The sequence below is a fragment of the Panthera tigris genome, chromosome B4 (genome assembly GCF_018350195.1).
Source record: "Panthera tigris isolate Pti1 chromosome B4, P.tigris_Pti1_mat1.1, whole genome shotgun sequence".
Classification (NCBI taxonomy): Eukaryota; Metazoa; Chordata; class Mammalia; order Carnivora; family Felidae; genus Panthera; species Panthera tigris.
The window spans coordinates 69,107,382-69,135,334 of NC_056666.1; the positions used below are offsets into that span (position 1 = coordinate 69,107,382).

Below are 27,953 nucleotides of genomic sequence, written 5' to 3' on the forward strand. Positions count from 1 at the left end.
GCGGGCGGGTGTTTTCTGTGGCGGGACTTGGAGACTCCCGTTGCATTTGAATCGTGCCCTTGCGGTTGAGGGTGTAGAGACGCAGTGGAGTTTGGAATAAAGGAAACTGTTGAGTCTGAGGCACAGGTTTGCTTCTCTTTAGCTCCTTATTATGCAGAAAGAGGACTGAACTATGTAACTTCAGTGACCCAAGATGAGTTAGGAAGTCGATAAATTTATAGAATGTGTTCGATGTACCCAGTTCAGTCTTAGGCACTTTGAGAGCTACAAAAAAAGTGTAAAACAGGCCTTTTTCTGGCGGATATCTCAGTCTGGTTGGGAGACAAGGTCAACCTGAATTCACAGAATGACTCATCTTGAGTGTTGATATGGACAAATGTTGGACTTCTTGGCGCCTTTTTTCATCCTGTAAATCTGTAATGGGCTCACACTGCTTTTTCTCTTGAGAGGAGGTAAACGGGCCCATCATTCCTACAGAAAAATCAGAAACTAATGCAAGGTAGCTTATACTTCTGCCCACCAGCACACACAGACCAGGCCTGTAACCATTACCTGGGAGTCTGCGTGCCAGCAGCCTGGAATCTAGAGCCTCTCCTGGAGTCTGCACAATCAATCCAGATTGAAGTCGATGTCTTCTAGAAAGAAGGAAGTGCATCCAGGGCGCAGCTGAATTTTGAGAGGCCCGAATGCCTCCATGTCCGCCAGGGGACCGCTGGGACTAATTCTCTTGGCAAACTTGTGGCCAGCCAAAACTGCCATGTTTCACATCCCCGTTATTCTTGGTTACCGCCCAAGATGTAAGCCCCTTTGGTCTTCTGTGCTACACCCCCATTCCCATGCTGCTTTGTACTTCCTCTCCCTTAGGCTATCACTGCTTCTCCCTCCTTTTCTTACACATTTCGCCCCTCAACACAACAGCTGAGCCCACTGAAACTTCTAATTCCCTGCCTAACAAATTCTTACATTGTCAACCTCTTTATGGAAATTCTTTTATCTCCTGACCATAACTAACACTTTGCTTTTGCCTTCAGCCCTTTCAGTTGAGCCCTTTTTCTAACACCTGCATTTAAGGTTAAGTGATGGCTCTTGCCATACAGAACTAATTTCGCTTCCTCAGAATATTTTTCCTGCCCCCAGGGTTTTTGTGGAGGTTCTTTTCTCTCTGCAGCATTTGATTTCTCTGACCTTTCTTCTACCTCTTTGTGGAGAATTCCTACACCTGCTAAAGTTTTCAGTTTTCCTTTGACTTTCTCTGAGGAGTATTTTGTAAATGGCGCCCCCCACCCCCCCACCACTGAGAGACTTAGGTACCCTTGCCATGTGCTAAGTGCCCTCAACTTTCCTCATCATATTACTGAACACATGTATCATATTTAATTGCTTCTCTCTTTGCCTTCTCTACTAAGCTAGGCTGTGGAGGAGGGACTGTTAATTGTCTTGTTAATTTTTGTAACTGGTGCCTAATAGGCAGGTCTTTCCTTCCTTCCTTCCTTCCTTCCTTCCTTCCTTCCTTCCTTCCTTCCTTCCTTCCTTCCTTCCTTAAATGTTTATTTATTTTTGAGAGAGAGAGACAGTGAGCATGAGTAGGGGAGGGACACAGAGAGAGGGAGACACAGAATCTGAAACAGACTCCAGGCTCTGAGCTGTCAGCACAGAGCCACACTTGGGGACCTGAGCCGAAGTCAGATGCTTAATTGACTGAGCCACTCAGGTGCCCCCAGGTATTTCTTTGATTGCAGTTGCTGCAGGTAGTCTCAGAAGTCAAGCAGTTGACATGTCCTTTGACTTTAAAATGGAAGAAGCTTTGGAAAAGGGTCGGCTGCTATTTAGCTTCAGCTGATAGTGGCTGTGTGAACATGATCCCAGTGTTGCCAGAGCATGTAGTTGTTTCAATAACAGTTGGAAACATGGTTTTTAAAAATGATCTCTGCCAGTTAAGTGTTGTCAATGGAATAAAGTTTTATAGAAAAAAACAAACAAACAAACCTGGGTCAGACATGTGTCATGTGGCCTACCAGTCACCAGTTTGGAATCTGCTTTAGTGTTGGTATGGTATAGAAATGGGCTTTGAGGAGAATACTAGATTTTGAGCTGAGTCTTCATGGATGGTTTGAAGTTGAATGAGAGAATGGAAAGAGGTATTGTATTTTGGAAAATATGTCAAACAGCTCCAGGCTGGTGTGTGTTACTTTGTGGCATAGTGAGGAAGCTGGTATGAATGATCTTTTTGGGGAGAACTGGAGTTTAGGTGAGAGGATAGAAGGATCATATGAAGGACAGAGGAGTTTGGATTTGTTACAGTTAGTTAATGTGAAACAATCTGGATTCTTGATCAGGGAAACTTCAGGTGTGGATGATGTATCAACAAAGTTAACTGAATATCCCTTTTTAAAGGTGAAATAGGGTAAAAGACTGGAAGGAGGCTCATCAGTTAAGACTGATGTGCAGTGAGATTTAGATTTGTAAGCATAGATAGGCAAACATCTGGTATTTTTGTCTACTTGTATAATTTCAGTTACTTGATCATTTACACTGAACAATCAGGAATTTCCTAAGCATTTAATACATTGCAGTGGGGCTTACATAAGAGGTATCCTTAAAGCACTGAAAAGTCAATTGTGAAACTAGTAATGCAGCACTTTAAGTTATATGGTTATTCTGAAGCAATCAGTGGTCTCCTTACCTTTAGTCTCTTTTTTCTTTAATCTATTTTGTATACTGCCAGGTCAGTCTTCTGGAATGACATTTTTCTTGCAACTTATTTCTAGACTTAAAAGCCTACAGTGAACTTCTCTAGCTTTTTCCTCTGTTTGAGCATTTAATGCCCTTGAATTTGTTCTGTCTTTGCCTGTTACCTTTGTGAAGCAATGCGATATGGTGGAAGGGGCTTGGGATTTAAAGTTATGCATACATGGGGCGCCTGGGTGGCTCAGTTGGTTGGGCGTCCGACTTTGGCTCAGGTCATGATCTCACGTTTCAGGAGTTTGAGCCCCGCATCGGGCTGTGTGTTGACAGCTCAGAGCTTGGAGCCTTCTTTGGATTCTGTGTCTCTCTCTCTGCCCCTCCCCTTCTCATGTTCTGTCTCTCTCGCTCTTAAAAAATAAATAAGCATAAAAAAAAATTAAAAAAAAGTTATGCATACTTGACTGATTCCAGGCTTTTGGCTCTGTGATTTGAGCTTTTCAGAGCCTCTGTGCTTTATGTGGGTTAGGAGAGATAATATCTACTAAAGGGAAGAAAATGAAAGCCTGTTATTCCTGTGCAGGCTTTTTTCCCATTCCTTTATAATGCAAATCTGCTTTGGTCAGTTCCATCTTTCTCAGGCACATCTTCCATAATAATTCCTTTACCTTCTTTCAGATTCTACCATCATACATCCACATTTGAACAGTCTCTCAAGACTTTATTTAACTTGGCTTTAAAAAAATTTTTTTTTTCCATATTTATTTATTTTGAGAGAGAGAGAGGGGTGGGGGAGAAAGGGGCAGAGAGAGAAAAGAGAATTCCAGGCAGGATCCATGCTGTCAGTGCAGACCCCAGTGTGGGCTCGAACTCACTATCCATGAGATCATGACCTGAGCCAAGATCAAGAGTCCAGCGCTTAACCGACTGAGCCACCCAGGTGACACTCTTGGCTTTAACTAACTTTCCTATGCTTCTCTCTCCATGACCACTGAACAGTGATTAATTTTAGTAGATATTTTGCTCTATTTTGACCATGTTAATTGGCATTCGTGTTAGTTTTTTTTTTTTTTCCACAGACCTTCAATATGTTCAAAAATACATTTTTAATTTAGTTCTGGAGTTTAAAACATTTTTCAATGAAAATAGTATTATCTAATTTTTAGACTCAAGGCAGTCCTTAAGAGCTTCTTGTTTCAATTTAGGGTGTATGGAAAATGTTTACCTTGCTTTAAGGTCAGTGTATCTCATCTTGAGATGAGAGTAGTTTAAGATTTTTAAAAAGTGGAAGTGTTCCATCCCAGGCCACTTATATAGGGATTTCAGAGGACGGGGCCTAAGCATTGGTATTTTTAAAGCTCTTTAGATAATTCTTATGTGCAGCCAGTGGTAAGCACTGCTTTAGGTGCTAGAACTAAAGGGTTCTCATTGATACCTTTTTCTCAAGAATGAAGTGGCATTAGTGTCATGAGAATTGTGGTAGGAGCCATAATCATAACCTTTTTTTAAGATTTTACTTTTTTAAAAGTAATCTCTATACCCGACATGGGGCCCAAACTCACAACCCTGAGATTAAGAGTCCCATATTCCAATGACTGAGCCATCCAGGTGCCCAGGAACCATAATCTTATAGTGCTCGTTGGAAGTTTTCTGAATACGTGTTTGCCCCACTCCCCAAAACATTTTGTAAGCTGAATGGCATTAAAGAAAGAGGTAATTAATGTTTTGTAAAAGCAAAAATCTTCTTTTGATTTCTTTTGGTTAGTGTAAACAGGTACTAATGTAGGTCTTGGCAAAAGCAAAGTGGCATAAATTGAACTTGAGATAGCAGGGGGAACCTGTAATTAAAAGGTATAAATCAGTATTCAGTTTCCCCAGAATGGCTCATGTGGAGGTCATGAATAATATGTCTTTATTCAGCCAGTATTTAATAAACACCTTTACCCTGCTAAACAACAGGAGTAAGAGAGGCACACAGTCATTGCCTTTGCAGTAGTGTTGAGTTTGAGAGGAAGGAGTGGAGGAAAAGTAAATTGCATATGATGCTATATAGTACTGTCATAGCAAGATACTTCAAGAGGCCCAAAGAAAGAACAACATTGTTCTTTCTGGAGAATATAAGAGAACCTGACATTTAAGTGAATCCTGAAGGAAGAGTAGAGGGCGAATGCAGCTAAGATCTAGGCAGAGGAAAAGCATGCCAAACTGTGGTGGTGAGATATAGTGGCACACTTACAGAACAAAAACAAGTTTGATAAGTCTGGAGGTTCTGGAGACTATTGGGGAAATGGTGGGGGTGAAGCTAGAAAGGCCAAAGCAAGATCACAAATAAGCCTTTTTTTAAGGTTAGGGTTGAATCCTCATTCAACCCTGGTGGGGACCCACTGAGAGATTTTTAAATCAGATGTCTTACCAGGGTGAGCATTCTGGCTACAATTTCTAGAGTGAAGAAGAAGCAGGGAGACCAGTGTTTTACTACTGGGGAGTCCAGTGACTAGACTAGGAACATCTGATATTTATATATTGAGGTGAAAGAAATAATTGGATTTAATGAATAGTTAAATATGAAAAGTTCTGGGTCTTGTGTGATTCGGGTTTCTGATTTGGGCTGTTGGATACCTGGTGGTGTCATTGACTAAAATGGGGAACACAGGAGATGAAGCAGGTTTCTGAGAAGTGTGAACCATTGGCATGTTGAATTGCAGACGTCTGTGAGACATCTGCTTGAATGGAGTCAGGATGGAAGTGAAATCATTTATCTAGAGGGGTCATATTACCAGCATTAATAAATTGACTCCATGAACATTGAACACATTGTGCAAATTGTTCTAGGTGCTTAATATTAATAATTGAATAACCTAGAGATCCCTGCTTTCATATAGTTCATATTCTTAGTAGCAAGGGACCAATAATATGCATCAAAAATAATTTACATAATATCTTAGATAACTAGTGCGATGATTTAGGGCGGTCTGGTAGACAGGTGACATTAAGAAGGTGAATTTTGAGGGATGAGGAAGTTAACCAGATACCTGGAGAAAAGCATCTAGGTTGGGGTGGGAGTGGGGGTTGGAATTGCCTGTGCAAAGGTCTAATGCTAATCTAGAGTGTGAGGTCATATGGGGCTTTTCTATTCACTAACCATGGTTTGCTATTAAAGTAGTTATTAATGAAAATAAAGAGTGAAAGGAATGGGTTTAGAGAGGAGGGAAAGCTATTTTTTTTTATTCTGAGTTTTTTTTTTTTTTTTTTAATTGTGTTTAGGGCCAAAAAGAGCAGTGTGCACAGTTATTCTATAGTTTAAGCTGCTACTAGAACCAGTTTGGATAAGTTGAAAAATTACTGCTACCATAACCAGTTTGGATAAGGTGGAAAATAGATCTAACTGTGGGTTCAAAGTGTGAATGGTTTGACACAAGGATTGTTGCCTGTGACTTTGTGTTTTTTCAGTTTCTAGGCTACTATGACCAAATTCCAATCTTCCCTATCCTCTTACCCCTCAACTGAAGTTAACATAATAATGGTTGGCTTAGTGGAGTGTTCTGAGAAAGGTTTATTTCTTTTCTGGATTAAATATACCATGATGGTATATTAAACATACTCTCTAATGAATATGGCATAAGAGAATGCAATTTTTATAATTTAGAACTAGTTCTTAGCAAACTTCTAGTTGAAGCTTATGTTCTCCATACTGAATTCTAATTCTGTTCTCTGCCTTATTGTGATATAGAGGGTCCTTCCATTTTTCAGTTCTGTTCTTCAGTTTTCATATCCTTTTGGATCAGAGAACTTTACTGGAGTACTTCTGAGACTCCACTAATGGGAGATTAGTGAAGTGATTACACGGTAAGTAATATGATCACTTCAGTGAGAGCATTTTGTTTAAATTTAGATGATTGGCTTCTAGTTGTGGAATGGGTCAATTTCCTAAATCTGGATAATGTCATAAATAACATATGCTGCTAATCAGAAGGTTGTTGAAAAGATTACCTTTTCCCTTCTCTGTTGTCTTAATTCAAGATTCAGTTTATGACCTATCTTCTTTACTGCCTAATATTATTTCTTTTCTTTTGTATGTAATCCTCAAACTGTGTCTTCTGTTTTGTTTTACTAACAGTACAAGGTTGCATATGGAATATTCTATTTATACTCCTGTTTGCCTAATTATATAGATTTCTTAAGAATAGGGGATGTTTTATAATTTGACATGGGCTTCACCAGTGCTGTTTGAATTTTTGAAGTGTTAAATACTGGTGGATGATAATTATTTTACTCCACCAAGCTGTATTTAGTCTTACCATTTTGTAGTGTTCTACTATTTTTATACTCTTTATTCTGAAAATATATGGTAATTTAGATAATAAAGCATTGTATTCTGATAGTGCTGTTTTGTAAAAACATTAATAGGTATAGTAAGAGTACATCTAAAAACTAGATACCTGTATATTCTGTAAAGAGGTCAATATTTAGCATACTCACCAGTAAGAGATAGCTTTAAAAAATGAAATAATTGTTACAGAAGAGTATAGTCTAATGTTTATATTTAATCATTGTATTACAGACATTTAAGCAATTTATTATTTTTTGTAAAGGAAACGAATTTCCTTTTATAGAATTATTCAATTGTGTATAGTAAGTGAAATTTTAAATTAAGATCTTTCTTTTATTTTTATTTCTTATTTGTTAAATGTTTATATTTATTTATTTTGAGAGAGAGTGCGTGCGCGTGAGAATCCCAAGCAGGCTTCCACTCTGTCAGCCAGCGCAGAGCCCAAGGCGGGGCTCTATCTCACAAACCATGAGATCATGACCTGAGCCGAAATCAAGAGTCAGACACTCAACCGACTGAGCCACCCAGGTGCCCCTCAACTTTTTAAAGTAAAGAGAATTTATTTACTAAACATTTTTACATTTAACTGATTTCGATAGCTCCCTGTAAGATGAATACTCCACTGGGGCATCATCAAACATGGAGTTAAATATGCAAAACTGTTTTAGGATTAACTGTAGGAATTGAAATTATAGTAACATTAGTGCAATGAGTAGCTGTTTCATTGTTGCTGTTTGTTTCTAGTAGAAATTAAGTTTAATATACAGATTGATACCCTACAGAAGTGGTAGTTATATTCAGCAAATTCATCTGGGAGTTTGCCAGATAAATTCATGTTTCTGTTTTTGTCTTTTACTGTGTTAAAATACACATAGAATTTACCATTCTAACCATTAAATATACAATTCATGGGTATTAATAAGTACATTCACATTGTTGCAACCATCACTCCCATCCAACACTTTCATCTTCCCAAACTAAAACAACATACTCATTGAATGGTAAGTTTCTATCAGATAATGTACATTTATTTTGGCTTTTTTCTGCTTCCACTTGATGAGTCATCTCCAGATTTTAGCTTTGATTGATTTTGTTCATATTTAACTCTTTCACAAATACATTTAATTGGTCTCTTGTCTCTTGATGATGTATATTCTAGGCATTCTATTTTGAATTCTTATATTTTTAATTTTGCCTTGTACTTGCTGCTTTGTTTCCAATTTTACTTTCTTTGCTACTTTTTTTTAAGCTTCTGTAAATTGTAGATTGATTAATTAAAGTAGAAATCTTTTGAGGTAATAACAATAAAATTCTATTATTTGTCTTGTAGACTTCCAGGCAGAAAAAGGAACTAGATCAGGAGTGACCTCTAAATTTAAGACTGTAAAAAAGAACTTTATTTTTGCATGTGGCTAGTGAGCACAAAATTTCTATGTAGCAATTAAATGGGCCTAATCTTTCCAGTAGAGCCACTCCTATCCTTTGAGTTTCTGGTAAAGTGGTAGATAGAGCTACAGGCTTGAGTAGACTTAGATTCCCCACTTTTTTTTTTTTTTTTTTTTTTTTTAAGATAAGACTGGTTCATAGATTTGCAATTTCCATCATGATATGCACATTACTTATTTGTTGTTACTGTCTTCATTTTACCTAAACTTGCTCAGTGCACTTTATTTCTTTTGGGGGAAAGTCTTAAAAGTTCTCCATCATGGGAGATTACAGGGTGCAAGTTCTGGAATGAAGTCACAGGAGTAAAAAAGCACAGCATAGAGAATATAGTCAATGACATTGTAATAGTGCTATATGGTGACAGATGGTAGCTACATTTGTGAGCATAGCATAATGTGTAATTACCATGTTGTACACCTGAAACTAATGTAATGTTGGGTGTCAAGTGTCCTCAAATCTAAACAAAAAGTTCTTCATCAAATTTTTATCTAGTAGATATAGTATTTTTTGATGAGTTGATGATTCTTGCCTTGATTTTGGGATGATTTTTGAACATGGGACTATTTATTGCCAATATAAAACTGTGGGGATTTCCAGATTAAGGATACTAGATTTTTTTTTAATAGGTGAGATATTTTAAAGCCAGCATTCTTAATATTCTAGATGAAAATTGCCTTAAAAATCTCAAGCAGTTCTTTCAAAGATAAGGGTAAGAAAACTGTCCTGCCCAGCTCTGAACTGGCAAAATTAGGAGAATTCTTTTAATATAATTAGGTTATTCTTATGAAACTTGGGTGGCCTCTTGTGGTCAAAATAATCTCTTCTATTTTTAAAAATGTGTTTGAAGGGAGTTCGGCTTACTAATGGTCATACTTTTTTGTTCTTAGGGTTTTATTTATACAAATAATGAAGGGTTAATTATTTTTCTCCATTGGTTGATTTATACAGACACAAATCCTTATGTCTGTATTTTTCCCCCCCTCCTACAGGAGATTGTTGAAAACTTTATATTTGATTCCTGAAAGTACTCAAGTAAGTAGTATAGTAGTTATTCTTACATTTTTTGTGGGAAGCCAGTAATTTTAATATCGTAGTGTTATATCTAGTTAAGAATCTATATAGTATTTCCTTAGAACTCTTGTAGTTTATTTTTGTTTCATTAATTACAGAATCTTACTTTTACTTGTTTTCCTTAAGTTCATTAATTTATATTCATAGTTTTTGCCATCACTTTACATGTTATGCTTATGTTTTTAAATAAAAAAAAATTGTAAAGTTTTATTTTAGTCTGTACCCCACATAGGGCTTGAACTCAAAATCCTGAGATCTAGAGTCACACGTGCCTTCGACTGAGATGCTTATTGAACGATTTCCAAGACCTTTAAATATAGTTCTTTATTTTTGTTATGGGTCATAGGATGTATATAAAACATGCATTGAAAATATTCACCTTCCTATACTCAGCCACCCAGTTCTCCCCAGTGGCAGGCACTGTTCCTTTTCTTGCTTATACTCCCAGAAGTATTCTGTGCACTTGCATATATATTCATACCCTGTCTTTATATTTTCCCAGAGTGGCAGCATATTCAACATACTAATCTACCCTTTGTTGTTTCTTACTTACCAGTGTATCTCGGCATTCTTTCTATATTATATATGGGGTGACTTTTCTTTGAAATGGCTTGCATAATGATCCTTTATATGAATGTACAACATTTTATTTATTCTGTACCCTCCTGACCATCATTTTAGGTTGCTTTCAGTCTTTGCTGTTCACCTATGGAAGTATACATAGAAGTTGAATTACCAGGTCAAAGCATATGTGCATTTAATATTTAATGTTAATTGCCAGTTTTTTTCCCAGTCTGTACCAAAGTATACTTGTTTCGTTAATATAGGAGAGTGTTGCTTTTCTTACTCTAGTCAAAGGAGTTTGATTTTTGCAGAGCTTTGGGTGAAAATTAGTACTCCATTATAGTTGTCATTTTCATTTTTCTTATTTTGAAGAAAGTTGAGCATCTTTTCAAAAGACTGAGTCATTGTATTTACTCTTTTGTGAACTGACTTCATATCATTTGTGCATTTTTCTTTTGTGTTCATTTTTTTTTCTGTGATTTGGTTTCATTTGGTTGCTGTTATTTCTCCGTACTGTCTCTCAAGTAGGATAAATGATGGATTCAGTAAAAGTGGGATAGGTGGAGTAATTTTGACAATTTCTTTTCTTTTTTTTTCAACTTCCAAGCTTCCATCAGGTCTTGTACCTAAAAGATTGGTTACTTTGAAATAACATTCTTAATGACGTCTGATTATGGACCTGGAATTCAGGTTGATTAATGTTAGAGCTAATTTGCGACTTAAGATTTTTCTAGGCATATTGGCATTAGTTCATTTTATTAGGTCTATTTGTATTAGAAAATATTGTAGGTTTGTTTTTACAGAGAAAATTAAGATTGTTTGTACTATGGATAGTGTCAAAAAATACTGCCCTAATCTTTTAGGCTTTGTTTTTTTCTTAGACCATAGAATTCTGTATTGCCAAGATGGGATGTCATCTCTTTTATCCCCTTTAGAGTTACTACGTCATAAAGAGCCACCAAAAATCTTTTGACATGTATCTTCTCTGAGAAATGTTCCTTCTTCACAACTGTGAGGACTAGAGCTGGACTTGTTGCTCTATTTTCTATGTACTAAAAGGCCCTGAGTTAGTACCAGTCCCATTTTCAGTTCTTGTTCGTGATCATCCTTCTACATATCAGATAGTTCATAGTTCTTGGGTCAGAGCCTGCTTCATTTTCTCCTGGTTCTGCCCTGTTAACCATTTCTCATCTACTCTGGTGGTTACTGAGCTGCTGCCTGTGGGCTGCCTGCCTGTTTTTGTAAATAAAAATTTTTTTGGAACATGACCACACTGCTACATTTATATGTATTGTCTATGGCTGCTTTCATATTATAACAGTAGAATTGAGTAGTTATGACAGAGACCTGTGACCTGCAAGGCTGAAAATATTAGTCTGATCCTTTACAAAGAAGTTTGCCAACCACTGATCTATTGTATTGCGATTTCATAGAAATGACCTTCAGGCTATTTCCTGCACCCTTTTCTCATCTTCTTCCTGCATTAGCCCTCCACCCAGAACATATCAGCTCTCAGTCAAAGTAGGAAGCCTCTCTCTGCACCCTAAATGTGAAAAATGTTGATAGAATTTTTAATTTCAAATTTTATGAGAGTGTCTCTGCATTAAAATAAATCTATGGTATTAAAAGCAAAATCGAGAGTGCTCTATTTTGGGGTTTGTTGAGTGTGCTTTTATAGGATTTAACACTTAAAGTTTTTAACACTTTTTTTTGGTTAACCATTTCATTGAACATATAGAGGAGATAAGCTCCAAGACTGTAGAAAAACAAAAAACTTAGTGTTCTAGAAACCATCCACCAAGAAATAGGAGTAGCATTGCTTGCTGATCAGAGTTTTAAGTTATTCAGGAGAATGAATCTTTTCTAATTTTTACTATAAAAATGAAGAAATATTGGGGGTCTTAGGGATCTTTTTACTATAGTTGATGGGAACAGCTCTTTGAAGCTTTAAATAGCCTTCAAAATGGAAGGTGGAACTTTCTATTATATTTTTTTTAAAAGAACATTTCAAAATTATTTGGAGGGAGAGTTGCCTTAATCATTCTTTTTTTCTTTTGGTCACTTATATTGTTTTCATTAAGTATCTCTGGAAAATACTGGTTGGAAAATAACTACTTGTTTTTTTAAATCTTCTCTACTACTTCCTAAAAACATAAAAACTGTAATTCTTTGGTTCCTTTTTGTTTAGTGGCTTACAGAAGAGATGAAATGTGGTCTGAGGGACGATATGACTATGAAAGACTTCCGAGAGAACGAGTACCGCCTCGAAGTCACCCCAGTGTAAGTTGCTAATGATGTAGAATAATTCGCAACCTAGTATGGAAGTGAATTTTGTACACCAAAGCTTGGCCTCCTAACAAAATCTTTAAGTGCCAAAAATTTACCAGTTTAGGTTGAAATATAGACACATTAAGTTTATCTTTTAAAAGTTAAAAGTTTGAAAATAAAAGGCAATATTTCATTTATATAGATTTCTAAATATGGAAATAAATTTCTAAAATGGAAAGTTTTTATATTGAATTGAATTTGTGAAGAAAATGGAGGTTTTATAAAGGTAGACCATCAGTTAATGAAGGAGTATTTGAGCATCTGCTCCTACTCTTAGCTGTCACCTATTTTTCTTTATTCCTAAAAATGTTTGCGAATTGGAAACATTAAAAAGTGAAATTAAAAAGTAGGGGCAGCTCAGCGGCAGGCAGGCAGCTTCTGGTGTACTGTCCTACTGTTTGTCTCTTTGTTGCTCTGGGAATTGGGAAGTTTTAATGAGACCTTTTCTCAAGGAGCTTGCTATTTTGCTTATTATTGTATTCCCAGCACCATCTAGTACCTGGCACATAGTAGGAGCTCAGTGTTTATTGAATGAATATATGTACTCTTTCCCCAAAATCCTCTGCAGAGACCCAAAGGAAGGTTTGTAGAAGGTCAAGAAGCTGTCAGTCTTAAACTTTTGCACAGGCACATTCTAAGCATCAGGGGATTTGGGTTGTGGTGATGGTATGTAGATATATTATGGATCCATTATACACTATCATAGGGAACAAATATTTGTTTATATGTTGTTTTTTTACTTCTATATTTGAAGTAAATCTTACAACCTATTTAGATTGGTAATGTCACATTCAGCATTGTCATTTGGCCTCAATTATAGCGTAGGTGGGGGTTGATCTAAAATGATGAAAGATGGGCTCTTTGGCTTTTGGCTTGGAGGAGGTGAAGGTGCAGTTGTCCTAAATCTGGGTTCATCCTGACCCCAGTTGCCTCCACCATGCTGCCAAAGTTTGAGATTCCAGTCCCAAAGTGATCAAAGTGTATACCTGAGGTGCATCAGTGGGGAAGTTGGTACCATGTCTGCCCTGGTCCCCAAGATCAGCCCCCTGCATCTGTCTCCAGTAAAGGTTGGTGATGATATCACCACGGTAACCCGTGATTAGAAGGGTCTGAGGATTACAGTGAAACTGACCATTCGGAGCAGAAAGGCCCAGATTGAATTGGTATCTTCTGCCTCTGTCCTAATTATCAAAGCTGTCAAGCAATCACCAAGAGACAGAAGCAGAAAAACATTAAGCACGGTGGAAATACCACTTTTGATGAGATTGTCGACATTGCCTGACAGATGCAGCACCCATTTTTAGCCAGAGAACTCTCTGGGACCATTAAAGAGATCCTGGGAACTGGCCAATCTGTGGGCTGCAGTGCTGATGGCTGGAAGACTCATGACATCATAGATGATATCAATAGTGGTACAGTGGAATGCCAGCTAGTTAAGAACTACAAAGAAAAATATTTCAATAAAGGATCATTTGACAACCAAAAAAAGAAAAAAAAAAAAAAGATAAAAGATTGACAAGATGAAGAGGCCTACCATATTTCAGAATGGGTTGACTTAATTATTACCGTATGTCATTTCTTTGCAAGTTTTTTTTTTTTTTTTTTTTTTTAATGTTTGTTTATTTTTGAGAAAGCACACTAACGTGAGCCGGGAGGGACTGAGAGAGGAAGACAAAGGATCCAAAACCGGCTGCTCTGTGCTGAGCCTGATGCAGGGCTCAAACTCAGGAATTGTGAGATCATGACCTAAGCTGAAGTCAGATGCTCAACCTACTGAGCCAACCAGACACCCCTCCAGGTTTATTTATAGTTAAATTCTTTTCAACTTGATAAAATTACCTTATAGTTTACCTAGAAAAACAAACAAGTAATAGAGATAAACATGTGAGACTAATGCAGGGATGGGAAAAGGGATGACTTTAGAAAAAAAATTCTTAGGACCCCTACCTTTTCAAGGATATATCCCACTAGGAATTTGTATTTCAAGGATACTTAAAAGAATTTTCTGTGTGATTATGTCACCAACTGGATATATGGATGGATTTGTTTTAGTTTGTTTTCAATTTTGAGGAATTGCTTTTTTTTTCCTTAATGTAACACATGACTCCAAATGATAAAATCAGGTTCATTTAGAGAGGGGATTATTTTTTTTTTTTATTTTTTTTTTTAGTTTATTTTGCGTGAGAGAGAACATGTGCATGAATGGGGGAGGGACAACGGGAGAAGGGGAGAGATAGAATCCCAAGCAGGCTCTGCACTGACAGTGCGGGACTTGAATTCATGATCATGACCTGAGCTGAATGCCACCCAGGAGCCCCAAGAGAGGGGATGACTTTTAAATGGTAACTTACTATAATTACCTGTAACTAGTTCTTGCTAGTTTTATATATAAACTTCTTAATCTTCAAAACAATTCTGAGTGTTGAACGGTACAACATTTATAGAACTCAATGGAATGTTTTAGGAGACGTAAAATGTAGGCAGAGGTTTATATACAGAATCTCTGAAGGAAAGGGAAAGAAAAGCAAAAATGTTGGGATCTCATCAAGATAAAAAGCTTCTGCATAGCAAAGGAAATCAACAAAACTAAAAGGCAACTGATGGAATGGGAGAAGATATTTGGAAATGACATAGCAGATAAAGGGCTAATATCAAAAATCTATAAAGAACTTACCAAACTCAACACCCAAAAAACAAATAATCCAGTGAAGAAATGGGCAGAAGACATGAATAGACACTTTTCCAAAGAAGACATCTAGATGGCTAACAGATGGATGAAAGGATGCTCAACATCCTTTCGCTCATCATCAGGGAATTACGTGTCAAAACCACAATGAGATACCACCTCACACCAGTCAGAGTGGCTAAAATTAACAACTCAGGCAACAACGGGTGTTGGTGAGGATGTGGATAAAGGGGAGCCCTCTTGCACTGTTGGTGGGAATGCAAACTGGCGCAGCTGCTCTGGAAAACAGTGGAGGTTCCTCAAAAAATTAAAAATAGAATTACCCTACGACCAGCAATTGCACTACTAAGAATTTATCCAAAGGGTGTAGGAGTGCTGATTCAAAGGGTCGCATGCACCCCAGTGTTTATAGCCATGCTATCAACAATAGTCAAATTATGGAAAGAGCGCAAATGTCCATCAACTGATGAATGGATAAAGATGTGGTGTATATATATATATATACAATGGAATATTACTCTGGTGATGAAAAAGAATGAAATCTTCCCATTTGCCACAATGTGGATGGAACTGGAGGGTATTATGCTAAGCAAAATAGGTCAGATAAAGATATCACATGATTTCACTCCTATGTGGAATTTGAGAAAATTAGCAGATGATAATAAGGGAAGGGAAGGAAAAGTAAGATAAAAACAGAGAGGGAGGCAAACTATAAGAGACTCTTAAATACAGAGAACAAACTGAGGATTGATGGCGGTGGGGAAAATGGATGATGGGCATTAAGGAGAGGGCACTTTTTGGGATGAGCACTGGGTGTTATATGTAAATGATGAATCACTGGGTTCTATGCCTGAAGCCAAGATTACACTGTATGTTAACTAAGCTGAGAAAAATGTAATTTCAGACAATAGTGGGAAATATTTGTGATCATACATGGAAAAAGTTGTGATATAAAATGTTTATTACACCATTCTGCATTATATATGCATGCTGTGTTATAGAACACACTGCAGTGAGGGGCGCCTGGGTGGCTCAGTCGGTTAAGCCTCCGACTTCAGCTCAGGTCACGATCTCGCGGTCCGTGAGTTCGAGCCCCGCATCGGGCTCTGGGCTGATGGCTTAGAGCCTGGAGTCTGCTTCCGATTCTGTGTCTCCCTCTCTCTCTGCCCCTCCCCTGTTCATGCTCTGTCTCTCTCTGTCTCAAAAATAAATAAAACCTTTAAAAAAAAAAAAAAAACACACTGCAGTGGAAGTTGGCTTAAAGACTGGAGGCAGAGGGACCTGCCAGGAGGCTGTAGGCTATTGCCAGGCAGGGGGATTCCTTTAAACCAGTCCTGGTTTAAACCAAGTGGGAGAGCAGTGAGTTTTAAGATAGGAATAATCCATTTATCAGTGTCCTAAGATCAATAAGAAGGGTGCTTCAGATCTCTAGTTAGGTCATTGTGTGATAATGGATTTGAGAAAGTTCATACCTAATAGCCTTTGTTTTCTCCTAGGATAAGGTAGAGGGAGACTTGAGGCCACACTGAATTTGGGATAGCCATTGTTGGTATCTCTTCACAAGAGGTGTTTAAAAAGACTTTTGATGATGGAGCAGTGAGCTTGTGCACTGTAAATTATAGGGGTGCCAGTCTACAGGAATGTGCACTTTATTACCTAAGTAGCCCAGTTTAGGAGTGGAGAAAGCAGGTTGTTGTATTGATTTAAGATTGCACAATGAGTGGTAGACACAGAAAGATGAGAATATTGAAGGTTCTGACTCAGAATTATTGAGGTAATATGTGTAATGGGCTGTTTCAGAAAGGAACTAAGGCTGTGAGAGGGATAGTGGATTGAAAGAAGTGAGGGGTTGAGGGACAGGAAAAGCTCAGTGAGGTTGAACACCAGAGAATGACAGAAAGATAGACAATTGGTATTTGGAGTGTGGAGTTTCCAAGAAAGGACAGTTCTGGATAATTAAAGTTCAGTGGATGGTGGTGGGAATAGAGGGTGGGTGAAGGTTATTGGAGTTGAGATCAGAAAAACTTAGATGCTAGATTTTGGATCAGTGATTTCGATTAGAGGCTCTCAGTCTTCACCATACATTGAAGTCACCCAAAGAGCTGGGTGACATAAATACTGGGCCCCATCCAGATAATTAAGCCCTAATCTTGCAGGTAGGATCTGAACGTCAGTGTTGTGTAAAGGTTCATCAGGTGACTCTTATGCAGAGTTAAGAAATGCAGATTGTAGGTGAACACTGAAGTTGCTGATGATGACAGGAGTTTAGGTAAAAATGATAGGTTATGGAAGTTCTCAATGGATGAGGATATCGTAGTAAAAGTAAACAAATTCAAACATTTTCATTTTTATATAATTTATGTGTATAAATGTGAAACAGACTTCTTTATAAAATAACTTCATCAGCAGGAAGCAGATATGTTTTATACCACAAGTGCATTTAAAATCAGACTAGAGGTACTCACTCAACTGTCTCTAAGTGCCTAAAGGTAAATCTGACTTTCCTAAATTCTCTGGCTACTTGGTTCCTCCTAGAGGGGGAGAAACCTAGATTGCCTTTCTCCTGAGGGCACAGAAACTGCCCAGACCTTTTATAGCCTCATTCCTTTCCTTTTTTGAAAAAAAAATCTTAATTCCATTAGATTGGTCCCTATATTCCCCCAATCAATCTCTCCTAGTTTATAAATTCTTCTGTATTCCCACATCTCCTTCCTCAAGACTCATATACTTTTATTGGTGAACTTGGTCTTATTTTGGTTAGAAATTTAAAGCCTTCCCTTCCCTTCATTTTATGTGCCTTTGATGGCTCTTGGAAATTATCCCTTTGCCTTCTATGTTACACCTACATTTTAGTTAAATCACAGTTTCTTAAACTTTTTGGTGCCATGGATCCATTTAACAGTCTGGTGAAGCCTATGGATCCCTTTTTTAGAGTAGCGTTTTTATTTTTTTATTTTTATTTTTTTTATTAAAAAAAATTTTTTTTTTAACGTTTATTTACTTTTGAGACAGAGAGAGACAGAGCATGAACGGGGGAGGAGCAGAGAGAGAGGGAGACACAGAATCGGAAGCAGGCTCCAGGCTCTGGGCCATCAGCCCAGAGCCTGACGCGGGGCTCGAACTCACGGACCGTGATATCGTGACCTGAGCTGAAGTCGGACGCTTAACCGACTGAGCCACCCAGGTGCCCCTAGAGTAGCGTTTTTAAAACTGTAAAATGAAATACACAGAGTTAAAGGACTTCTATTTGAATATATTTGAATATTTCAATATTTACATGTATATTTGAATATTTCTCAAACTATTAAAAAGCGAATTTGTGATGTAGTAAGATGTACTTTAGTAGGTCAATAAATATTAAGAGCTAGGTGAGGTTTCATTACTATATTTTCAAAATAATGAGAATAAATAGATTTTGAGGTATCTGCAACAGCTATGACATGATATGAAAATATCTGTGATTTCTGTTAAGTGATGAAGCCATAGGTAATTACTATTATTTGGTTTTTTGTTGCTGCATTTGGGTGAAAAAAGTAAGTTTATATTCATATATGATTTCAAGGACCTGCTAAATCCTTAGGCTAGAAAAGCGTTTGATAAATTACACTGGAACAGAAATATAAGTCAGTAAAGTTATAATTCCTGACTTTGGAGCTAATAATATAACTTATTTAAAGCTTAAAAATATTTGCTTACAAAGCAGAGATCATCTTATGTTATTTTAAAAATCATATTGGTATATCACTGATTTGTACAAGAATGTTCACAAGCAGCATTGTTCATAAAAGCTCAAATTGGCCACAATCTGATGTCTAACAATGGAATAGATAAATTAATTGTGTAGGTTACACAGCAGTGAGAATGAATGGACCTGAATGGACCATTGCAAAAGCAGCAACATGTAGGAACCTCACAAACATCCTACTGAAAGAAAGAAGCTAAATATAAGAGTATATATCCTGTATTTCCTGTTCCATAGTTTTAGAATAGGCAGAATTCACCAATAAAGTGGTTACTTTTGGAAGAGGAAAGTAGTGACTGGGACAAAGCACAGGAAGGCTTTTGCTGTACTAAGGGTGTTTAGTTTTTTGAAACGGGTGGTAGTTACACAGTGTGATTACCTTGTGAAAATTTATCCAGAAGTACATTTATGATTTGTACACATTTTGTATGTGTGTCATACTTTCGTAAAAACTTAAGTTTTGAAAAGGCAGATTATTATTTTTTTCTAAATATAAAACTGGTTAATCTTTTAAAAAGTGGGAACTCCCTATCATTAGTGGCTGGGAAAAAGGAAAGTAATGTCTTTTATTTTGTATATTTGGATTCTTTTCTCTAATAGAAAAGCAAGTTTACTGTATTTCTTTTTTTCTCATTACTCTCATTTACTCACTAATATTCAACTATTAACATTTGATGAAAACATGCTTTATTGTATATCCATCTATCTGTCCTTTATCCGTCTATTTAATCCATCTAATTTTTTGAAATATTTCAGAGTAAACTGGCCAACAGTATGTATGCTTTTCATTAACTACATGGATATTCATATCATTAAAGTGCAATATTTTTTTCAACTTTTTCTAAATGTGAAAATTACGTAAAATCTTAAGTGTTCATTTGCTGAGTTTCGATTTAGTAACGTTCCTTTGTGTATGCCCTAGGAGGTGTTTTCCTTTTTTGGCTGACAGAATTGCAAGAACTTTCTTTTTGTTGTCATTATTTCCAGAGAGGAAGGATCAGTTCTTGGCTACATTCTGTAACACTGTGTCCTTATTTTCTGGGGCAGTTCCAATTTCAGATATCTGACCCATTATTCCCCAAAGCCATTGAAATGCAAAAACACCAATATTTCTTTGAAAATTCAATGAGTGAATTAAATGAATAGTTACTGAAATGCATGTCACAAAAATACGAGGGATCAGAGTGAGGGAATCTCAAGCTTTTGAAAGAAGTCCACCAGCCTGTGTAGTAGAGTTTTTTAGGTATGTGTGGTTTGTGTGGTACTTTTCTAGTAAAAAAACATGTGATGCCAGAAGTAACATAAAATTGATACAACACAGTAGAACGTGTATCAGGTGTGTAGTGCTTACTATGTGCCAAGTGCTGTTCCAGGTGCTGGGAATAGAGCAGTGAATTAAGACCAAGGTGTCTGTGCCCATGAAGCTTGCATTCATACTAAGTTGATTGTTTTAGGCAGTAATGGCATGATTATTTACATGCTGTCATGTTTAGTTTGCCGGTAGTTTTGTGTGTTTTAGTTGCTTTTTACTTTCTTATAAGGACATATATCACAGATATAAAAGTAGACAAAATAACAAAATGAACTCCCCATGGACAAATCATCCAAAGTGGCAGTTACCAGCTTTTGGTCCATCTTGTTTTGTCTGTGCCTTCCCCAGTTTCTTTTCTCCCAGATTATTTTGAAGTAAATCCAAGATACCCTATTTCAAATGTAAATAAATATTTTAGTGTGTGTCTCCAAATGATAAAGATGCTTAAGAGGAGTTGCTTGTCTATTAAAATTTTTCCTTTAAATGTTTTTTGTTAGACTTTGTGCCAAGTATTGTAATCACATTGGAAACGTTTTTAATGTTTGTTTATTTTTCAGAGAGAGGTAGAGAGAGGGACAGTGTGTGAGTGGGGGAGGGGCAGAGAGAGAGGGAGACACAGAATCAGACGCAGGTTCCAGGCTCTGAGCTGTCAGTATAGCTCCTGAGGCAGGGCTCGAACTCATGAACCTTGAGATCATGACCTGAGCTGAAGTCCGAGGCTTAACCATCTGAGCCACTGAGGCACCCCTGACATTGGAAAACTTTTTAAAGAAACATGTTAATCCTCATGATTTGCCCCGTTAGTAAAGAGACTAAACATTAGTGTGGGAAATTTGACATTAAATATTGAATGAAACAAAACTTGGTGCTTTTACTTACTGAAATGAAAGTGTTACTCATAAGAGGTGGTAGTTCTATTAAATTGGAATTTATAGCAAATTAAGAAATAATTGCTTATTTTGTAACAAAACACAATCACCATTTCAGACTTAAAAATTGCAAAACTAAGTTGATAAGTATCTTAACCTGCTCAAATTTTCATTAGCACAAGCAAAATTTTCATTTTGCACAAGCAAAAAATGAACAATCCTTATTTCAGAAACTCAGAAGCCCTAATGGTAGGAATCGTTTTACCCCCTAGATAGGGACCTATGTGAATGTGTAAATTTCTTAGACCTATAACTTCTCAAAAAAGTATATATATGCAAGTTGTTGCTTTCTACATCCTGTGAGAATAGATCATGATTGAGTAAAATAGGCTTAAAAATTTTTTTTAATGAGTTACGTATACTTTTTAATTTTGGTCTTACTGATCATAACATTAACACTGATTTTGGAGGGGCAAATCTGATAGAATTTTACACATATTTTTGGAAATTTTAGTAACAGCCATAGAAAATTGGTACATGGTATAAATATGCAACAATTGAATTGATATGGTCTGATCTTTTTAATGGGGCACTGTACAAATTTTTATAATGAACTGAAGCAACGAAAATTGATTTCATTGAGGTAAATTCAGATTATATGTCCAAACTCAAGATTTGAAATACCTGCATTTTATTTTTTGAAAATTTTTTTTATGTATTTTGAGAGAGAGAGAGAAGGAGCAAGTGCACGCAAGTGGGCAGAGGGGCAGTGAGAGAGGAGAGACAGAATCCCAAACAGGCTCGGAATTTTCAGCCCAGAGCCCCACCCAGGGCTCGATCTTATGAACTGTGAGATCGTGACCTGAGCTGAAATCCAGAGCCAGATGCTTAACTGACTTAGCCACCCAAGGTGCCCCCGAAATATCTGCATTTTAAATAATAGAAATATTTGGATTCCATTGGGTTTGTTTTTAAATTAATTGAAAATGATTCTATTATCCTTAATCTTTTAAGGTAGTCTTTAGAAGTTACAGTTTTTATTTCTGGTTTGTAAATAATGGTGCCATTATTTTCCAAGATATTTCTAAAATGAAGACTCCAACCGTATCAGTACCTGAAGCCTTGTGTATTTCTGTTAGCATCTAGAAAGGGAAATTATGGGGCGCCTGGGTGGCCCAGTTGGTTAAGCTTCTGACTCTTAGTTTCAGCTCAGGTCATGATCTTATGGTTTGTGGTTTCGAACCTCTTGGGATTCTCTCTCCCTTTCTGTCTGCTCCTCCCCTCCTCTCTCTCTCTCTCTCTTTTGCTCTTTCTGTCTCAAAATCAATAAATAAACATTAAAAAGGAAAATTACATGTTTATAGCTCCATGTAAATTTGTAGGAGAATTTCAAACTCTGATGGTATTTCCAATCATGTCCAGCATTGCATGTAATATAAAATACTGTTTGAACTTTTTTATTAAAAAAAGCTTTTGAGGGGCGCCTGGGTGGCTCAGTCGGTTAAGTGTCCGACTTCAGCCCGGGTCACGATCTCGCAGTCTGTGAGTTCGAGCCCTGCGTCGGGCTCTGCGCTGATGGCTCAGAGCCTGGAGCCTGCTTCCGATTCTGTGTCTCCCTCTCTCTCTCTGCCCCTCCCCTGTTCATGCTCTGTCTCTCTCTGTCTCAAAAATAAATAAACGTTAAAAAAAAAAAAATTAAAAAAAAAAAGCTTTTGAAAAATTCTGAAATCTTTGCTTCTCATCATGAATTTTGTTAGAAAAATCCTTGCATGGTATTCCTAGATAAGATAGAGACTTTCTGAAAATACAGTCTTGCTTCATCAGATTGCTCCAGTCATCTTTATTTCCTTAAAACTTTTCATATAAATATAGAATTTTCCTTAAGAATAGATGCCTATTATAGAGGTGAGATGGTAATAATGTACTTATATTTGAACAATCTCAAAACATAAAGAGTTTAATCTTCATTGCTAGGTACAGAGCTGTCATTAGGAGTTTTTTTGTTTGTTTTTGTTTTTCTGTTGCTGATTAACAACTTTGGAATGATTTTATTTTTATTTGGAAAAAACGGTTTATTAAATATATGACTAAATATGATTCAAGTTTTACCATATGCATTTTACAATCCTAAAATAACTTTGAATAGAGGAAAAGGTTGCATGTAAAGTAATAAGCTCTCTATTCATGCAAGGGTTTAGACATGCATACTTATGCCACCATCCCTCCAAATAAATATATACAAACCAACAAGGACGATATAGAATGGAATTGTATGGTTTCTTGGAATTGTAGAAATCAGTGATTCTAATTTTATGAATAACAAATTTTAATTTAGAGAATGCTATAAATTATGTTTGCTGATTTTGGCTTAATGTTGAATTTGTTTAGAAGCTCAATGTTTGCTTAGATTTAATTGAAACCTCTTTGAAAGATAATTTTTATAAGAGCCTGTGGGTTCATTTATCTATTATATATTATGTAAACTATAAAATATTTTTTTTAATTAAAAAAAATTTTTTTTAACGTTTATTTATTTTTGAGACAGAGAGAGACCGAGCATGAACGGGGGAGGGTCAGAGAGAGGGAGACACAGAATCTGAAACAGGCTCCAGGCTCTGAGCTGTCAGCACAGAGCCCGACGCGGGGCTCGAACTCACGGACCGCGAAATCATGACCTGAGCCGAAGTCGGCTGCTTAACCGACTGAGCCACCCAGGCGCCCCTAAAATATATGTTTTAATGTAATATCTAACATACTAAAGAAAGAAACCACCTTATAGCCCCATGGGAAAAAATTAGGTAGATCATTTTAGTTCTTAAATAGATATGAACTATTAATTTTATTTTTTCTCAGCACATTAACAAATTTCCTACCCACTGGGAAATTTGAATGAGACACAGTAATTTAATGATTGAATAGTTGCAGTTATTAATGCTAAGAAGTTATTTAAGTGAATAGACACTTTGAGGAATTGTGTTTCACATGGTCATTAAAAAGGTAATCAAAACAACAAATATTTTTGAGTACATAGTGTGTCCTACACATTGTACTAAATTTTTTAGAATCTGCTTTTTGCTCAGTCTTCACAACAGCTCCTTGAGGTAGGTAATAGTATTAATCTATTGTATTGACGATGAAACTGGACATAAAGATGGTATAGTAATGCCCTGAATGTTGGGCTTTATTTTGGGCTTCATGTTTTTATTTTGTCCAGTCAGTTAATTTAAATTGATCATGGCTTATACTTTGATTGCTTTCTAATTTCTTTCACATATATTTACTCTGATACTGGTAGAAGACATACCATGAATGTTCAAGGCGAGATTATTTATAAATACATGTTGTGTAGCTCTCTAGTCCTTACTTGTTGATAACCATTTTGTTCAGTTATTTCACAGCAACTCCTAACCTAACATAGGTGTTCTTCTCCCTCTGTCCAATTTCCCAGCCTCCCCCCCAAAATCCACTTAGTTGCTCAAACTTTATTTTATTTTAAAGTTTATTTATTTTGAGAGAGAGAGAGAGAGAGCAAGCGAGCACATGGGAGGGACAGAGTGAGATAGAGAATCCCAAGCTGGCACTGCACCACCAACACGGAGCGTGAGCCTGACTCAGGGCTTGAACTCACAAACCGGGAGATCATGACCTGAGCCAAAACCAAGAGTCCAATGTTTAACTGACTGAGCCACCCAGGTGCCCCTAATTGCTGAAACTTTAAAACATTAACAACTTACTATTTTGAAAATGAGTTCAAATTTTATATTGGGTTTTCTTTTGCTTCTAGACTGTGAAGTCAAAGGCTGTTTTCTCTCCAGCGGTTCTGGAGAAATAGCAGTGTTTCCTCTTGATGATTCTAGCTCAATATTCTGTCTCTGTTTGCTGTTGCTTAAGTGTAAAGATTTTGTATTTCTTCTGAATAGTATACTTCAAACACATTAGACTAAAGGTGTGTGCTATCTTAAATGGTTTTGTTTTTAAAATTCTTAGGCAATTAGGATTAGAGCTATGTAACATTCTTTCCATAGTTTATTTTTTATTAAAATAATAATATGTATTTTTTCTTTTATGATTGATTTTTAGTATTGCTACTTGTTATTTTAAGCACCTGGCTTCGTTGAACAATTTTATTTCCTTTAATCCATGTGAAAACATTACTATTAGTTATATTCATGTTATTTCATTAATGCATTTTTGTTTGTTTATACATTTACTCTATTTGATTAAGGATAAGAACTCCTGTGCTTTTAAAAAACCTTTCCAAAACCAAATAGAGAAGTTAGTGATTTTTATATATTTCTTTTTGTCTGTTTTAGGATGGCTACCATAGAGTAGTTAATATTGTGCCAAAGAAACCACCACTGCTAGACAGACCTGGTGAAGGAAACTACAATAGATATTACAGTCATGTTGATTACCGAGAATATGACGAGGGCCGCAGTTTTTCTCATGATCGAAGAAGTGGTCCACCTCACAGAGGAGTATGTAAATTTCCCCCGTGTACTAATTGTTATATTTTATAAGTTTAAAAATCATGTAATTTTTGAAATTTATGTGATTGGCCATGAAGGCAGGTGAATAAACACTTCCTGCTTGATGCTCTGTTGACTTCCCTGCTAGAGCTGTCAAATGGGAACTGGTAGTGGAGAATCTTGGGATAAAGTGGGTAAGCCATTCTGGATAGCTCTATCTAAATGACATTAATTCCAACTAACCTGTGTTTTTATCCCCTAAATTGGAAAGAATTTGCAGAAGCAGATAAAGGTAATCTATGTATTGCCTTGGTACTCAAAAAAGTGATGAGCAGGTGGTTACCATCTCTTACTGGAGGTACTCACTTATAATTACTTTATTTTCATTCATGATGAAATGCTGTGGGTGAGGTTGGATTAAGGGTGTTGAACTTTAGTCTCATTTTTGTTGTACTTATTAAAGTCTACTTACTCAAATTAGAAAGCTCTCACAACACTGTCCTATATATAATAAGCACTTTTTAAATGTTAGCTGTTATTACCATTGTTATTATTGTATTTTGTTTCTTCTGATAATCTTTAATACTCTAGAAGTATGTATTACATGTTGCAACAATCTGTCATTGAACTTGACTGCAACTATTCCTTGATGTAGTTCCTTTGACTTGGCTTGTGTGTTTACCTCACTCCTCTGCCAGACTGTTTTTCTACATTTTCTCTTTTTTCCCTTTGCCTACTGTATACTATTGTAATTTACAGTACATATTCAAACGTTTATATTAAAATTTGACCTCACATTGGCTGTTGGAATTACTTTCCATACTTCACCCTTAAAGTCATTTACCCAGGATTGTGTGTATATATGTATGGAAGTCCAGTTCTCTGATTACTCCATCATGGTGACTCTTAACAATTCTAAAGTAGTAATGAGACTATTCAGTGTTTTCTTGTAGTTTTAAAGTTGGGAGTGCACAGCTTCTTTCTCATAGAATTGATTCGTGTTTTTTTCAATTTTTAAATGTTGTGCTGTTCCTTTAGGAAGACGAATTTGGTGTAGAAAAGTAAACATTATGCATTGTCTCTATCCTAGAAATACTGGACTTTGCCTTTGGAGTTACTCTTCCAGGTAGTCTGAGGAAGAAAAAAATTTGGCCTTGCATAAGATTGTTATCCCTCTTGTGAAAACTAAATGTGGCCATTTAATATAAATAGGGAATTTTGGATTCATTGGACCAATTTGTATTTGAACCCTCATGAATATGATTTTTTCCCCTAAAACCTGGTAGCATAATAGTGCCTCAACAATAGTTTTTTTATTACAAATTGTGTTCATTCGTACTTTGTGCAACATTTTCTCTTTAAATTCTCTTCAAACAAAAATAACCCCACTTGAGATCCTTAGAACTCTCGTGATACTAAGTTATCTTGAGTTCAGTTATATAAACTAACTTTATCCAATATCTTATTAGAGCTGTTGAATTTTCTTTATCTTTTTGTTATATTGTTTTTTGTTTCTTTGTATTTACTGTTGAGAAGAAAAATGATGAATACATAACTCTTATGTAAGAGTAGAGTATATGATACTAAAGAGGAAGATGAAAATAGTATTTATTTTAGCGGAATAAGTATTTCTGATTATAAATAATTCACATTATATTGTTCTACATATAATTTTAAAGTAATTGGGCGTGGATTACTGTGTGTGTGTGTGTGTGTGTGTGTGTGTGTGTAACGTACCTTTCAAATGTATCTGTTTTAGAGGACAAAATGCTTGTTTTGATTAATCTTATACTTAGTGCCACATGTTGCTCTAATTTAACTTATCAGTAGGTGATGGTTTCCTATTATATTGTTTCCAAATTATGGATTTTAATGGGAGTCAAGATGAGAAAAAATTTGAACAAGTGGGAAAGTAACAAATGTTTCCTGGTCTTGAATTTGAAACTTGGTGAAAGAACTTGACAGAACGAAAATAAAGAGACCTGTGTGCTTGATTAAATTTAAATCGAACCTTTGTTCATATAGCAGTCCTTAGCTGTTGTGATGTTGGTGTATGTTTTTGGCAATAAGGCTGTTAGGCCTACCAAAGAAGTACCGTAAGCATTTTCATGCAGATAAATGGTTCCGCAGGTTGTCAGTCCGCTAAGTCACTTGTTGATATGGGTGACTTGCTGTATCTTTTTTTTCTTCTTCATGCCTTTGAAGCTCAGATTTAGAGAGGTGTTTTTGTCCTCATTTTATTTTGGTCTTAGAGACTCGTTTCCAGTAGTACTATTAGATGTATCCTACTTGACCTAAATAATATAAACAAATGTCTAAGGAGCTCTTTTATTTTACAGGATGAATCTGGCTACAGGTGGACAAGAGATGATCATTCCACAAGCCGACAGCCTGAATACAGGTAAAAAGATAAACATAGTACCGTAACCACTCCAATACTTGATTCACTGAGAC

At 36.3% G+C, this 27,953-nt stretch overlaps 1 protein-coding gene across 18 annotated transcripts in view; it reads left to right on the top strand.

The window, feature by feature from the left end:
• The window catches only part of PPHLN1 (periphilin 1), a 246,928-nt gene that overhangs the window by 85,501 nt on the left and 133,474 nt on the right, over positions 1–27,953 (top strand). For 12 of the 18 annotated variants that reach the window (XR_006219897.1, XR_006219900.1, XR_006219896.1 and 9 more), the window contains 4 exons: positions 9,448–9,490; positions 12,282–12,373; positions 25,344–25,508; positions 27,839–27,900. Coding sequence is in view for 12 of the 18 variants with exons in the window: in XM_042992119.1 (XP_042848053.1) it covers position 9,490; positions 12,282–12,373; positions 25,344–25,508; positions 27,839–27,900 (320 nt within the window). In the remaining 6 variants the exon portion in view is untranslated. Of the gene's footprint in view, positions 798–7,522; positions 7,561–9,447; positions 9,491–12,281; positions 12,374–25,343; positions 25,509–27,838; positions 27,901–27,953 lie in introns of those variants that run through there. The other 6 variants (XM_042992125.1, XM_042992124.1, XM_042992121.1 and 3 more) reach the window with 5 other exon arrangements.